Here is a 16372-nt window from a genome sequence, read left to right on the forward strand (position 1 = left end):
ATACTGTTATGTACTGAAGTTCTCACCCTGGGCCAGCAGGGGGATACTGTAGATAGTTATGCAAATGAAGGATCGAAAAGTGATGTTCAGTGATTGGATAGTTTTGTACGCAAATGAAGGATCGAAGTGACGTTCAGTGATTGGATAGTTTTAGAACGTTGCAACAGTTACAGTTGTTCTGTAGCTCTATACTGTATAAGCAGGCTGACTGAGCTCCTCAGCTTAGTTCTGTTCCAGCTTACAAAATAAAGAGCTGCTTTGGAGAAATTGCTGTGTCGTCTCCTATGTCAACCCACAACTTAACAGATACATGTCTCACTTTGCTGCAGAAGATGCATGCAGGCAGCTCAGATAAACATTAAAATGCAAGTGGATATGTGCATCCAGATCCCCATTAGAAATGCAGGTGGAAAGCTTCTTCCGTTTACTGACCTCTCTTGTTGAAACAGGGCAGCAGACAGGAGGTTTATTAATACTGCTGCAAGAAGAGTTTATTTAGTGTGTGTGTGTGTGTGTGTGTGTGTGTGTGTGTGTGTGTGTGTGTGTTTTAAGCACTATCATGCACATTTCCAGACTGCCATGAACAGCACAAGAAGCAAACTCTGCTAAGCTGCCATTTGAAATGCATCTTAGCTTTGGAGGGCCGAATGATGATGTCCACTTTAATTATTCCTCTCATTTGCCCAGCATGAACCTGTTTGAATATGCAGCTCATTATCCGATAAATATTGACTCTTAACCATGTGGTTTGGGATTAGCGTGCCACAAATTAATGCCACCCAGGAAGAAGCAAATCCAGTTGAGACAACTGGTGGGGGCAGAGGACCTGCAACTTATGCTATGTGTTAATGCAATTTCTTAATCCATTTATCATGGTAACGATTAGCCCATGTTGCTTGATCTTAAGACATTGATTGCTTCTGGCAGAGAACAATGTACCAACAAGGTCGGAAGAAGGTAAACTTTTCATGTCAAGTCTCTTGCTGGCCTAGTTAAATTAGTGAGACAGTTGTTAACTACATCATTGCCTCCTGTATGAAGAACTGTATGATGGTATGTGTGTGTGTGTGTGTTTCCTACACTTTACTATGCCATATGCAGACCCTCCAAGTGTCCCTATTTTCTAGGGACAGTCCCAGATTAACAGAAGCCATCCCAGTTTCTGATTTGATCCTGGAATGTCCCGCTTTTCCTGAGGATGTCCCTATTTTCATCGGAGAAATGTTGGAGGGTATGCATCTGGGAATACAATGGTAGGGCCTATGTTCACACTGCAACCTCTAGTTCAGCAGTTATGTCTTCTCCAAATAATTCTTGCAACTGTATATTTGTGCATTGAGAATTCTCTGTTATTATTACTAATTTCGGCTCCACACACAAAATTACAATCCCCGAGTTTTCCTGAAGAGAAGGAACGGCTATAAAAACAGTGTTAAGTCTGTGGCATAGAGTCAGAAGAGCTTATTAATCAGAATTTGGGGGGGTGGGGGGTTGGAATCCATTTTTATTCTTTAAATTTATGTCCTGGTTATTTAAGCCAGTAATTTAAGGTTTGCTTGTATACCAGAGGTATCTGAGACCATTCACAATTCAAAGTGTTGGTGCTGACCTTTAAAGCCCTAAATGGCCTTGGCACAGTATACCTGAAGGAGCATATCCACCCCCATTGTTCAGTCCAGACACTGAGGTCCAGCTCCGAGAGCCTTCTGGCAGTTCCCTCCCTGTGAGAAGTGAGGTTGCAGGGAACCAGGCAGAGGGCCTTCTCGGTAGTGGCACCCGCCCTGTGGAGCGCCCTCCCATCAGATGTCAAAGAAATAAACAACTATCTGAGTTTTAGAAGACATCTGAAGGCAGCCCTCTTTAGGGAAGTTTTTAATGTTTGATATTTTATTGTATTTTTTATATTCTGTTGGGAGCCGCCCAGCGTGGCTGGGAAAACTCAGCCCCAGATGGGTAGGGTATAAATAAATCATCGCCATCATCATCATCACCATCACTGTGAAAAACCATGAATAGAGGCTGCATAACACTTTGGTTGTGCAACAGCTTGTGAATTAAATCGCACACTGAAGGGAAGAATCTGGTTCATTTTCCTTGTGCCTAGCTGCCTGATACCACATCAGACCATTTGCCCACCTAGCTCAGTATGGGTGAAACTGACTGGCAGCAGCTCTCCAGGTTTCAGACAGAAGTCTCCCATTCCTACCTAAGAGGTGCCAAGGATGGAACCTGGGAGCTTCTGCTGTCGGAATCTCCGCTGCGACCGAGCTGATAAAGCCCATCTTCCGGAATCGCCCTCCGATGTGATTAACAACCTGAGCCTTTGATGAGGCTCCAGGCACATCCCCATTCAGCAGAGAATCAAAGCAGCACGTGGAAGTGATGAGATTTATGGCTACATCGCTGTGCTTTATTTCTTACTACGCAGACAGAAAACACATCCTCTCTCTGTGAGAGCAGAGAGCAACTGAAAAACAAAGGAACAGGAAATCAATAACGTCACATCCGTCTCCCATCTCCGGTGAGACTTCCAACGGTAGGGAATGTGTGGAATGCAAAACAGAGTCTTGTGACTCCAAAGCACTGCACAGTGGCAAACAGAAACTAACATCTGCATGGAAAGCAAGTATTCTGCCACTCAGCTACGACGGCCTTTCCCCTTTTGGAAGATAAGGAAGTCTGGGTCTCTTCAATGCCAGGATAGGAAGCAACATTGATCCACTATGTATGCACCTTGAACCCCATCATGAATTATGCTATTAATGCAACAAATAACTAGACTCAGTGGTTTCAAAGCTGCTGTCTTTGCTGTCTTGCTGGGAGTTTTCCATGTTCTTCTCGCTAGCCAGGAATGGGAAATCTATAAGAAGTATTTGTAAATATATTCCAGGAGTTGACTTCTCTTTCCAACCAACGGCACCCTATATTTCATTGCTCATCCTCCTTTCAGCAGCGATACAACACAGTTCGCAAGCCCGTCATGACACGCAGTAAAATGCATATAAAAAGCCACAAAAAACAAGACAGATATATGCTACTACATGAGGGAGCTGTTAAGCGTTTCAGATGTGGTGGCTGAACCTTACAGCTAACGCTTAATTCTCTGCTTTCTAGTCTATCAACAAAGATTTAAGATAGAATGTCACATTTGGGGCTGATGCTGTCTCTTGGGAACTGCTCACATATTAGGCAGAGAAGCGATTAGGCAGCTGCGCAAGGCTGCTTACAGATTTGCTAAGAGTAAGGAAACATATAATTATGCAGTTTGGCGTTTTATGTAAAACAAATCATTTTCACTGCCATCTTTATGCCTCCTTCTCTTTTGAAAAATGAAGCCCCGGCCCATTTGCCAATTAATAACCTTCACTTTTTACACCTTAATGAGAAACAGCCATAAAACTCCTTGAATAAACGGGGGTTTCAGCAGGATCTCATACGTAGGAAATTGCAAAAAGTTTCTAAAGAGCCCAAACACATCAAACACTTGGGTTCAAAACACTAATTACCACCAATCCACAAAATCTGCTGAGGTGTGCACATTAGTCAATATACACTTGCTTTAGGCATTCAAACTCCCTACTCTCAATGAAACCTTCAAAGTGGATTCAGATGTCAAAGAATCTTGCATAGAGGAAACTGTCTCATACTGAGTCTTGCCATAGGTTCATTTACTGCAGTACAATGGTACCTCGGGTTACATACGCTTCAGGTTACAGACGCTTCAGGTTACAGACTCCGCTAACGCAGAAATAGTACCTCAGGTTAAGAACTTTGCTTCAGGATGAGAACAGAAATCGTGCTCCGGTGGCGCGGCGGCAGCAGGAGGCCCCATTAGCTAAAGTGGTGCTTCAGGTTAAGAACAGTTTCAGGTTAAGAACGAACCTCTGGAACGAATTAAGTACTTAACCCGAGGTACCACTGTATTGTCTAATATTGACTGGCATTAACCCTGTAGGGTTTCAGACAGGGCTTTTTTCAGCAGGAACTTGCCAGAACTTAGTGGCACCTCTCAGGTGGGCGCAACTGCCAGTATAAGAGAACAAGGGAGGTGTTCATGGTGAGTTCTGGCACATCTTTCTTCCAGAGAAATAGCACTGGTTTCAGATAGAGGCGTTTGGTTACGTGCTTGGTTAGGGCCACCTCTTCCTTCTAGTTTTGACTTGCTGCATTACTCCATCAAGGTTATCCAGTCAACTTTGCATGGAGTAAATTGCATCCAATTTACAAGTTTTGGTGATAGTCTGAGCACATGGAGGAATTATTTTAAAAGGTGCATTAAAAAGACAAGGAATGGTTTTAACCCTCTTTCATTGCACAGATTTTTGATCTGAATAAGCCTTTTATTAATAAGGCAAATACAAAACGCCGTATTTTTTAATAAAGTCTTGTTTGTAAGTGTCAGGGAACTGCCATCGGAAAGACAGGAGGTGGAGGGGCTCTCAGAAGTCAGGAGAGACTCAGCAGTGGAGGAAGGCACCAGCAGGGGGAGAGTGGGAGATCAGAGAGAGAGGGAGGCGAAGGAATGGCTCAGGGAGTCTTCTAGCGATAACAGCGGAGAAGTCTCAGGACCTCCCATAGGTACACCCACTCCTCGCCGGAAACTGTCGCGCAGAGAATCCAGAAGACGCGTTTCCGTCAAGGAGCTTTTATGCTGGAGTAGATTCCGTAAACTCCCACTGTCGGATTCTGCCAGCGATTGAGGGAGCCATGCTTAAGGGCTCCGCTAAAGACAGAGCTTTGCTAAGCTGAGCAAACTCTGAGGGACTAAGCTTTTACGCACAAGCAGCTCATCATCCCATCACAGCAATCCGACAGTCTCTGAAAGCAGCTTGTGCAAGGAGAGGCATCATGAGCAACCCAGCCGGAGCCGGAGAAGCGGGAGGAGCTGGAGCGGGTCAAGCCTGGAAGAAAGGTACAGGATGTTGGAGGTCCAGCTAGCGCTGCAAACGGCTAGGCTCGAAGAGAGGAGGGCTCAGGATGCAGAAAAGGTAAAAGCCACCCCACTCACGAGGAAGGTGCCAGGATTGGTGCAGAAGTTTGGGAGGGATCCCAGGAACTATCAAGCCTTTAGAACAGAGATGCAATATGCCCTCAATCTGCAGTTTGATGACTTTCCCAATGAGGAATCGAGGGTAGCGTTTGTGATTGGCCATCTCGAAGGGGGGGCGAAGGACTGGGTGAGACCCCTGATGGCAGCTAATAATGACGCCCTAAAGGACTCAAGGAAGTTTTTTCGCGCCATGGATCTGATGTTTTCCAGCGAGATTGAGCAGGGAGTGGTGCGCAGACAGTTAATGGCGTGTAAACAGGGGAGCCGATCTGTCCGTGAGTACTGGACTGAGTTCACCATGTTGATCCATAAATTGGGATGGGACCTGTCTGCAGAACCGATACAAATGCTCTTCGAAGAAGGGCTATCTTTGGCTGTGAAGGACGAACTTTCCCGGGCGCCCAGGGCGGAGTCTATGGACCAGCTGACTAAATCCGCGCTGGCCATAGGAGCACGCCAGGAGGCGAGAGCTTTGGAGAAGCGGGAAGGGAAGGGGGAACATTGGAGGGATTTCCGCATTCCAGAGATTCCCGAGCAGCATTCCCCGCCAGTAGAGCCGATGGAAATTGGAACAGCGCGCACGCGCGCAGTTTCAAACCCCAGTGAAGGGCGGAAGAAGGAGGGAAAGAGCGCCAAGAAATGTTTTCTCTGCCAACAGCCAGGTCACTTTGCCAGAGTCTGCCCGCAAAGAAAGGAATGGCAAGGGATGGCGGGAGCTGTTGGGCGGGAGGAGGAGGGAGTTAAGGAGCAAGTATAAGCCAACGCCTGGCTGCCACCATCGGGGCACAGCAGCCAGGCCAAAGAGCAGTGAATGTGCCCACGCCGGAACCCCCAAGACCAGCGCTTGTAATAGAGGTGTCGCTAGAGCTGCCAAACGGACACCCACTAAAGATAAAGGCGCTATTGGACTCAGGCAGCTCCTGTAATTTTATGAGTAAGGAGTTTGCAGCCGAACACCAGATACAGACTATCCCTTTAAGTAACCCTTTGCAGGTGACCACGATTGATGGGAGGGTGCTGTTGGGAGGAGAAGTTAACCAGCAGACTGTCCCAATGATAATGAGGGTGGCAAGACACACAGAACTGATAGCGTTTAATGTGGCCACCTTGGGAGGAGCGCCCATTATTTTGGGGATGAGCTGGCTAGCGCTGCATGATCCGCTAGTGGGATGGCACCAGAGAGTAGTCTCATTTGGGTCAGCGCATTGCCTGGCACACTGCAAGGAAAGGGAAGCCCAAGTAGGAACCCAGGCTACGCTAGCAGGGATGGAAATAACAGATAAAGGGAAGGTACCACGACAATACGCCGACCTGGTTAACGTCTTCAGCGAAAGAGAAGCAGATAAACTGCCCCCGCACAGACCCTTTGACTGTCAAATTAACTTACTCCCAGGAGCACAATTGCCAGTGGGCAAGCTGTATGCAATGTCAGACAGGGAGATGCAGGAGTTAAGGGAGTTCATTGACAAGAATCTCAAGCGAGGTTTCATCAGAGAGTCACGAGCGGTGGGGGGCAGCCCAGTGTTCTTTGTGGACAAAAAAAATACTAATAAACCCAGATTGGTCGTGGACTTCCGGGCCCTAAATGCAGTGTCAGAACCAGTGACTTTCCCCATGCCCAGAATCGATGACATTTTGACCCGGATGAGGAAAGGGAAAATTTTTACCAAGCTGGACGTATAACCTGATACATATGAGAAAGGGAGACGAGTGGAAAACCACTATGTTCACCCCCTTGGGGGCCTTTGAGTACCTCATTATGCCCTTCGGTCTACAGGCGGGCTCGGCCTGTTTTCAATCGTTCATGAATCACGTCCTGGGACCATTGCTTTACAAGAACTGTGTAGCGTTCTTAGATGACGTCCTGGTGTACTCAGAGAATGAGGAGCAGCATGTGCGAGATGTAAGAGAGGTACTGAGCAGACTGCAAGAAAACCAGCTGTGGGTGAAACTGGAGAAGTGTCAGTTTCATACCAGAGAGGTGGAATTCCTGGGGTACCGGTTGTCAGACAAGGGATTGGCCATGGATCCCAGCAAGGTTCAAGCGGTACTGGAATGGAAGACACCTAAAACAAAGAAGGACGTGCAAAGGTTCCTGGGCTTCGGAAACTTCTATCGGAAGTTCATCAAGAACTTTGCCCACTTAACGGCGCCCATCACTGATTGTCTCAGCAGCAAGAAGAAATTTGTCTGGACAGAAGAGGCGCAGCGAGCTTTCGAAAGATTAAAGAAGGCGTTTGCGTCGGAAGAACAACTTTTGCACGTGGATCTACAGCAACCAATGGGAGTGGAGACTGACGCCTCAGACAGAGCGGTGGGGGCGGTGCTTCTACAGCCGGGAAAAGATACGTCGGAATGGAGACCGTGTGCCTTCTTCTCGCGGAAGTTGAACAAATCCGAGAGGAACTACACCGTATACGACCGAGAACTACTCGCCATTCATGAAGCGTTCCAGAGATGGCGACACTTGCTGATTGGGGCGCAGCACAAGGTCCAAGTGCGGACCGACCACAAAAATCTAGAATACTGGAGAACTGCCCGAGTACTGAACCAGAGACAAGTGACGTGGGCCCAGGAGTTCTCCAAATTCCATTTTGAAATTTGTTACGTACCAGGACCAGAGAACGTCAGGGCGGACGCTCTCTCCCGAAAACCTGAGTATTTAGAGGGGGAGGGAGCGCCTGAGGAAAGGCATATCATCCCCGAGGACCACTGGGTGTGTGGGGCAGCATTGGTGGGGCAAAGAGAACTGGTAGAGGGTACCGAGAACGATGAATACACCCAAGAGAAACTCAGAGAACTCAGGGGGACAGGGGAGAACACAGGGGGGTTTGAGGAAAAGAACGGGGCGTTGTATTACAAAGGGGCACTGTACATAGCCGATGGGGAACTGAGGGGCAGAGTGCTCAAGCAGTTACACGACAGCCCCACAGCGGGGCACTTCGGGCAGCACAAAACCATGTGGTTGGTTACCAGGGAGTTTTGGTGGCCCAAGGTGAGGGAAGACGTACGGGAATATGTTAGGGGGTGTGACAGGTGCCAGCGAGCGAAAGGGGAGAGGCTGGCACCAGCGGGGCTATTGGAACCCTTACCCACACCAGAAAGGCCATGGGAGGCGGTATCCATAGATTTTATGACGGATCTGCCAAAATCCAAAGGGAAAACAGCTGTCATGGTGGTGGTAGACCTATTAACTAAGATGTGCCATTTTATAGCCTGTTCACACGCGGTCACAGCGGAAGAAACCGCCAAGTTGTTTGTAAAGCATATTTTCAGGTTGCATGGCGCCCCCTTGAGGGTGGTCTCAGACAGAGGGAAACAATTTACTTCCAGGTTCTGGAGGAAGCTCATGAGCTTACTGCACGTAGAAGTCAATTTTTCAACTGCCCGGCACCCAGAAACAAATGGGCAGGCGGAAAGGGCAAACGGGATTTTACAACAATACCTGAGGTGTTATGTAAATGACAGAGAAAATGATTGGGTAGATAAGTTGGCCCTGGCAGAATTTGCCTACAACAACGCGGAGAATGTGTCCACAGGGATAAGTCCCTTCCTGGCAAATTATGGGTGTCATCCCAGGGCATTTCCAGGAGAAGGAGGGGAGAGATGGAGTGTCCCGGCTGCGGAACACTTTGTTGAAGAGATGGAAGCAATCCACCGGCAACTCCAACTTAACTTAGAGAGGGCCAAGGAAGAATACAAGAAGCAAGCAGACAGAAGCAGAAGGGAAGGTGAAACCATAAGGGTGGGGGACCGGGTGTGGCTATCCACCCAAGGACTGCCGTTCAAGGGAGGGTGTAAGAAATTGAGACCCAAACGGCTGGGACCCTTTGAGGTCATACAACAGGTCAACCCGGTAGCATTCAAACTCAGATTGCCCAACCACATGAAACTGCACCCCGTATTTCACAGGTCCTTACTGTCGCCGTACCGAGAGGGGCGAGAGTGGGGGGAACGTGAGAGGGAGGTTACTCAAACACCAGTCATAGAAGAAAGGGAACGCAACATGCATGTGGCAGAAATCATTGATTCCAGGTGGAAAGGGAATCAGGTGGAGTATTTGATAGAATGGGAAGGGGAAGCGGAGTCAGAAAACACATGGGTACCGGCAGAGGAGGTCAATGACGAGGTTTTAATAGAAACGTTTCATCAACGGTTCCCAAGGAAACCTCAGCCCGTGGCACGGTTCGGGAGGGAACACTTCGGCACCACCGATGAGGAAGAGGAGTTTGAAGGGTTCCCAGAATCAGGGGTGGAAGAGGGAGTAGACTCTGACGAGGAAGAGGACTCAGGGAGAAGAGACGGGAGGCAGTGGAGAGAAGTGTTTGAATCCTCTGATGATGAGGAGTGTTCTTTCCGGGGTTTTCCATCCTCACCGCCAGTAGGGGAGGGGGCAGGAGGGGGTGAAGGGGGCCCTGGAGGAGAGGTGGATGTCAGGGAACTGCCATCGGAAAGGCAGGAGGTGGAGGGGCTCTCAGAAGTCAGGAGAGACTCAGCAGCGGAGGAAGGTACCAGCAGGGGGAGAGAGGGAGATCAGAGAGAAAGTGAGTCGAAGGGATGGCTCAGGGAGTCTTCCAGCGAGAACAGCGGAGAAGTCTCAGGACCTCCTATAGGTACACCCACTCCTCGCCGGAAACTGTCGCGCAGAGAATCCAGAAGACGCGTTTCCGTCAAGGAGCTTTTATGCTGGAGTAGATTCCGTAAACGCCCACTGTCGGATTCTGCCAGCGATTAAGGGAGTCATGTTTAAGGGCTCCGCTAAGGACAGAGTTTGAGAACCATGCCCAAACTCTGAGGGACTAAGCTTTTATGCACAAGCAGCTCATCATCCCATCACAGTAAGCCACCCAATTATTGTGCGCACTGTCCTGCACTATCTCTGCAGCTTTCTTATGGCACCTGACAGCATAGATTTGATCCAAGGTGGGAAGAGTGCACCGAATTATTCTCTCCGCAGTCTTTACAACCCTGGACAGCATTGGAATGTATTGCTAAGGAACAGCAAGGAGAACAACAACAGTAACAACGGTGGCGATAGGAAGTCATAGACCACAGAACTGAATGTTTTTTTAAAAACAACAACACAAAACTAAAAGCAATGACAAAGCACTCCTATATCTCTTATTGAAGTGACCTGCATAAGGGCAAACTCTTAATGCCCACAGCAGATGAGAAATCAACCCGCACCGAACAACAGAAAACCCAGCAGCTCTGATTCACCCAATCAATGAACATGTGATTGATTGTTCCACAGCGAGAGCTTTCCTTCACTGAAGGAGATTACACGTTTTTAAGGGGAAATATGGTGTATGTGTTTTGGCTCACCAATGGTGTAGTATCTCTTCAGCTCACCCCTCCGCGGGTTGCGCCGTTGCGTATTCGCAGTGTTGTACTTATACACAGATATATCTCCCCCCATTTTCTTAAATCAGAGTCCCCCAAAATAGGGGGCATCTTATATATGGGGGCGTCTTATAGACTGAAAAATACGGTAACTTCTTTCTTTGTGCTTAGGAGAAAAGCTTGCCCGTTAGTCAGAAACCTGGCTGGCCTCAGTTGCCCACAACTGAGAAGATAGCACTATGTGTTTCTGTCACCAGAGATCCCCTCTTAATCTCTGCAGAAAACAAGCCCTCTTTCAACACATATCCCATGAATAAGAGCAATGGATATTTAGCTCATAAGAGCTGCAGAGACAGTTTTTCAGATTTGTTGTTTTCTTTAGTTTGAGTAGCATTTGCTTCTTTCGGGGGTGGCAGAAATGGAAATAGACTCCCATTACAAAACACTGATCTATGTTCCTCATGTAATAATGGTAAAATGCAGCTCCCGTTGATTGGCAATTTTGTCACACAGTGCCAGGCAGACTTCTGGCTCCAGACCAAAAATAAAATAAAAATTACTTTTTGCCGTTCGTGATTGCTCTGTGCAAAAGCTGGAACCCAATTCCCACTAAGGTACAGTTGCACCTCAGGACATTTCTCTACCAGCGCAGAGTTCCTAAAGTAATAAAGGATGCTCAGCTGGTATTGAAATGGCACCTCACATTTATGGCTCAAGAAAAGTTCTTTGAACATTTCATGGTCTTAAAGGATTGCTTAAACACTAGCACAAAAGTTTATTAAAAAGAAATTGAGGAAATTTAGCTTGTTTCAAACTTTGGCAGCTTCGTTATGAACAACTTGAATACCTGACTTTTCAAAATAATTTTTTTAAGCCAATTTTCCTTTAAATTGCTGCTAGGACGGTCCAGGTGATTCACCTCCCACTGTATGGAAGAATATTGATGCAATCAACTCCTTTGGGAGGAAAGCCAGGATATAAATTTAATAAATACCTCTGCCAGGGAGACGGGGCTAGGGACAGCCAGAATCTTAGTGGCAGTTGACAATGCAGAGGCACACTAAGGCCTGGAGGCTCTACAAAATGTTTGCTTTGGTCACTGAGATGCACTAACAAGGCTTTGATGCTGCTTGCCAGACAGAGAGCCTTTCACGGGCCTGTGCAGTTTGCTTGTTCTGTTTTACAAAGCAAGTGAGGCAGCTGAGGTGGAGACAGCTTTGCAACTCTACTCCTTAACTGTAGACAGGTGCATGGAGGAGGCAGAAGAGTTTATTGGCAACCTCCTCCATCCATGTTTGAGACTAGGTTTGGAGGGAACAACCAGGTTAAAATACAACAGAGAGGCAAACTGGTGACCTAATAACTAATGAATGTGGAGTCGCACAAGAATTGTGGTTTAAAAGGTAAAGGTAAAGGGACCCCTGACCATTAGGTCCAGTCGTGGCCGACTCTGGGGTTGCGGCGCTCATCTCGCTTTACTGGTCGAGGGAGCCAGCGTACAGCTTCCGGGTCATGTGGCCAGCATGACTAAGCCGCTTCTGGTGAACCAGAGCAGCACACGGAAACACCGTTTACCTTCCCGCCAGAGTGGTACCTATTTATCTACTTGCATTTTGACGTGCTTTCGAACTGCTAGGTTGGCAGGAGCAGGGACCGAGCAACAGGAGCTCACCCCGTCGCGGGGATTTGAACCGCCGACCTTCTGATCGGCAAGTCCTAGGCTCTGTGGTTTAACCCACAGCGCCACCCACGTCCCTTTTGTGGTTTAATGTTTAACAAATAAAATGATTCTACAGATGCCATACCCTGCTACACAAGTCAGTGTGTAAACAGTGGTCCAAGGAGCCATGAGGTTCTGGGGTCCCTGAATTGGAAGAATCAGCGGAAGAGAACAAATTTCCCCAGGAACATGGGAAGGTGCTTTATTCTGAGTGAGACCATCGGGCTATCTAGCTTAGCATTCTCTACTCTGACTGGCAGAGGCTCTCCAGGGTCTTAGGCAGGAGTCTACTGGGACCTTCTTCAGGCAAAACAGATGTTATGCTACAGAGCTGTGGTCCTTCCCTGACAAGAGAGCTTTCCTACCACCAGTGCACTCCCCATGCACTATATTGGGTATATTGGAAGTCACACTTTCAGTTGATGGAGGACAACAGCAAGGCTTAACAGAAATGGGCAGTTCTGTAGGTGGACATGTCTTGGAACACCTTGACCCCAGATCCCCAGCAATGAACCAGGGATCTGTGCAGGGATCTCCGGACAAGCAAAGGATAGGAAATAATTCCATAAAAAGAGGTCAGGAAAGAACCATGAAGAGGATCAGAACTAGACAAACACCATTTTAAGCCAGCAACCACTACCCTGAGACAAGAGAGAGCCACACATTGCTTGCTCTGTTTTTTTTGTAATCACTACTGCTCCCTTTACGATACGATAATCTTTATTGTCATTGTCCCATACAGAACAACAAAATTGAAAAAATCTACATCAGACATTCAAAAACCAGCAAGCCTGCTATCCCAGCTATCCCAGTCTGGTTAGCCCCCTAAATACTCTGATACCTCATAATTAAATACAATATACTCCCATAGATACTACCTTACACTGCGTTTAAAACCAAAATCGCATTTGAATAGAAACTGTTTCCTAGTCTTTATAACCCTGTACCTTCTTCCAGAAGGCAGAAGCTGAAAGAGATCATTTCTGGGGTGCGCACTGTCCTGCACTATCTCTGCAGCTTTCTTATGGCACCTGACAGCATAGATTTGATCCAAGGTGGGAAGAGTGCACCCAGTTATTCTCTCCGCAGTCTTTACAACCCTGGACAGCATTGGAATGTATTGCTAAGGAACAGCAAGGAGAACAACAACAGTAACAACGGTGGCGATAGGAAGTCATAGACCACAGAACTGAATGTTTTTTTAAAAACAACAACACAAAACTAAAAGCAATGACAAGGCACTCCTATATCTCTTATTGAAGTGACCTGCATAAGGGCAAACTCTTAATGCCCACAGCAGATGAGAAATCAACCCGCACCGAACAACAGAAAACCCAGCAGCTCTGATTCACCCAATCAATGAACATGTGATTGATTGTTCCACAGCGAGAGCTTTCCTTCACTGAAGGAGATTACACGTTTTTAAGGGGAAATATGGTGTATGTGTTTTGGCTCACCAATGGTGTAGTATCTCTTCAGCTCACCCCTCCGCGGGTTGCGCCGTTGCGTATTCGCAGTGTTGTTCTGCTCCTCTTCGGATGTAGCTGTGTTTGTGACAGGCGGCGGCTTAGGTGGTTGCATTGCATGTTGAGCAGCAGGTGCCAGAGGTTCATAACTTGAAGCAGAAATATCGATAGACTGTGACTTTTTCTTTAGCCTGGAAACAAATGGTGATAGCATACTATTAATGTCTTCGTTGTACAAAGCTGATGGAGGAAATATAGCTAATTCAGATTCGGTTTTTTCAAAGAGGCACACATCCACACCCCGCAGCAGAAACTAGTTAACAAGATCTGAATTAGTTGTGTGTGTTTTTAATGAAGGCAATCCCCATCAAGTCAGTGGGGATATGTCAATCAATGAACCGCTTTGTATTTTAACTGCAAAAGTTCCAGTGGTTTTTTTCTCCTTAGTAGAATTTATTGGTTTTGGATCAACTCTCTGAGGAAAAAAAGGCTCCACAATGCTAAGATTGTGGTGTGTTTTAGAGCAAAAACAAAACCCCACCATCAAAATACATTTTGAAAGTAGGAGTATCAAACAGCCAGCAGTTTAGTTGCTGAAAAGAAAAAAGGATTTGAAACATTTATTGTGAAAAGAAAACCATCTCTCAGGAGACAGGAACACTGTATACCACACTGAAATATGAGGTTGCTGTAAAATTGTCAGAGAACCCAGCGCCCGCAGAGATGTGAAATTAAAAAAACAACAACACTTTATACAATTTTATTTGCAGAACTAAGAGAGTTTCTCTATTCTCCTAAATGTACGAAGGCTTTGATACACATGGAGCGTATGAGAGAGAATATCTTCAATTGAAGATGTTTGTGTTCTATTTGCAATGAAGCACATAGAGCACATGAGCTACTATTGGTCTCCTCCCCAAATTTGTGGTTGTGCATGCTCATTTTTAAATACAGTAATTCTGCATTCATGGAATAAGCAATCCTGAATAAGTAAATACACAGAGAAAATACGATTTTTGTATTTTTAAAAGGGACACATGAAACATTGTGCTCTCTGGAGTCTTCAAACTTTATTTTAATGATACCTTTGATATTCAACATCATTTCACTTATTTACTTTTATGGATTTGTAGACCTTTCCAATTGCTGCATTTCCCCAAGACAGCAGCAGCATCACCATCATCATAACCAATGACGTTAACTCACAGAACCTTTAGTTTCAAATTGAAATACGTGAGCTTTCCAAAGCTCCCCTCAGAGTAACTGAGAAATTACCTCAGCTAATTTTTCCAAGCCTGTTCAAGGGCCTGTAAAATTCACCCCGCCCTGCTCTGAGGAAACGGGGGCTTTCGTTCTATGCTGTACAGTGGTACCTTGGTTTGTAACCAGTTTGGATTACAACCGTTTTGGATTACAACCACGTCAAACCCGGAAGTACATGTCGCCCCTTTTTTATATTACAACCTTTGGGGGGGGGATTACAACGAATTTTGGGGGGGGAGGCCCCATTGGTGAAAGCGCACCTTGGGTTACAACCTGTTTTTGTTTACAACCGGACCTCCGGAACAGATTATGGTTGTAAACCAAGGTACCACTTTACAGACTGACTGTCTTTCTCCATTATTTTGCATGGGGAACAGGTAAAAGATGTTGCAGGAGCAAGGGGGGGGGCAGGAGAAGAAAATAGCCATTGCAATCCCCTGTAGAAGACCTCTATGGGTAGCCTTTTCCTCCTCTGAATGTCCACCCCCTGCCACAGTGATTACTTTGCATGGGGATTGGTAAAAGTTGTTGTAGGTCTCCCATGAGAAATGTACTTCCCCTAAAGGTAAAGGGACCCCTGACAATTAAGTCCATTCACAAACGACTCTGGGGTTGCGACGCTCATTTCGCTTTACAGGCCGAGGGAGCTGATGTTTGTCCGCTCCGCAGACAGTTTTTCTGGGTCATGTGGCCAGCATGACTAAGTCGCTTCTGGCACAAGGGAACACCGACAACAGAGCAGCGCATGTAAACACCATTTACCTTCCCACCGGAGTGGTACCTATTAATCTACTTGCACTTTTTGGCGTGCTTTCCAACTGCTAGGTTGGCAGGAGCTGGGACCGAGCAACGGGAGCTCACCCCATCGTGGGGATTTGAACCGCCAACCTTTTGATTGGCAAGCCCAAGGCTCAGTGGTTTAGACCACAGCGCCACTCGCATCCCTATGTACTTCCCCTACCCTGGTCCAAATCCCCAACGCTGGTCCAAATTGAATATAATGAGTGACATAGCTCCAGTACATTCAATAGGGAGGAACTGAGCCAGTATTTTTTATCCTGCTTGGTTTTTAATCCAAGAGGGAAATAATTCCAGAACTTGTATTGCTTGCCTCTTCTTTAAGGTGAGTTTTAATGAGTCCCTGAAGTTCTTTTCTGGGACTTGACATCTCTAGTTTCAAATAAATTGTGTTCATCAGCACATCTTAGATTTCTTAAATGTCACTCATGGATTATGATGCTAAGCTCCACCATTCTACACCTTAAACATTAAAGCTTTCAAAAGCACACCGAGGAGAAAAGAAATATTTGGCAAATAAACTCTTAACACCAACCCCCCACCCAAAAAAAAAAACCCCTCTGGTGGCTTTTCAATTTTCACATTCAGCTACTGCTTTTGTACAAGGACTGAATCAAGTAAATTAATTTTCCCTTTCTTGACATTGTTGTTCACTTGCAAAGATTAATTGCATTAAAGTTGTTCTCTTGGTTGTCTAGGAGAGGAAGCAAACATGGTAGATTAAATTATTTG

The 16372-nt window shown here is 46.5% G+C and overlaps 1 protein-coding gene across 4 annotated transcripts in view; it reads right to left on the reverse strand.

Annotated features, from left to right (window-relative positions):
- The window catches only part of OXR1 (oxidation resistance 1), a 198270-nt gene that overhangs the window by 108745 nt on the left and 73153 nt on the right, over positions 1-16372 (reverse strand). For all 4 annotated transcript variants that reach the window (XM_081874127.1, XM_081874129.1, XM_081874126.1 and 1 more), the window contains one exon: positions 13571-13770. In XM_081874127.1, the coding sequence (XP_081730253.1) occupies positions 13571-13770 (200 nt within the window). The remainder of the gene's footprint in view (positions 1-13570; positions 13771-16372) is intronic.

Source organism: Podarcis erhardii (genome assembly GCF_964252035.2).
Source record: "Podarcis erhardii genome assembly, chromosome: 8".
Taxonomy (NCBI): Eukaryota; Metazoa; Chordata; class Lepidosauria; order Squamata; family Lacertidae; genus Podarcis; species Podarcis erhardii.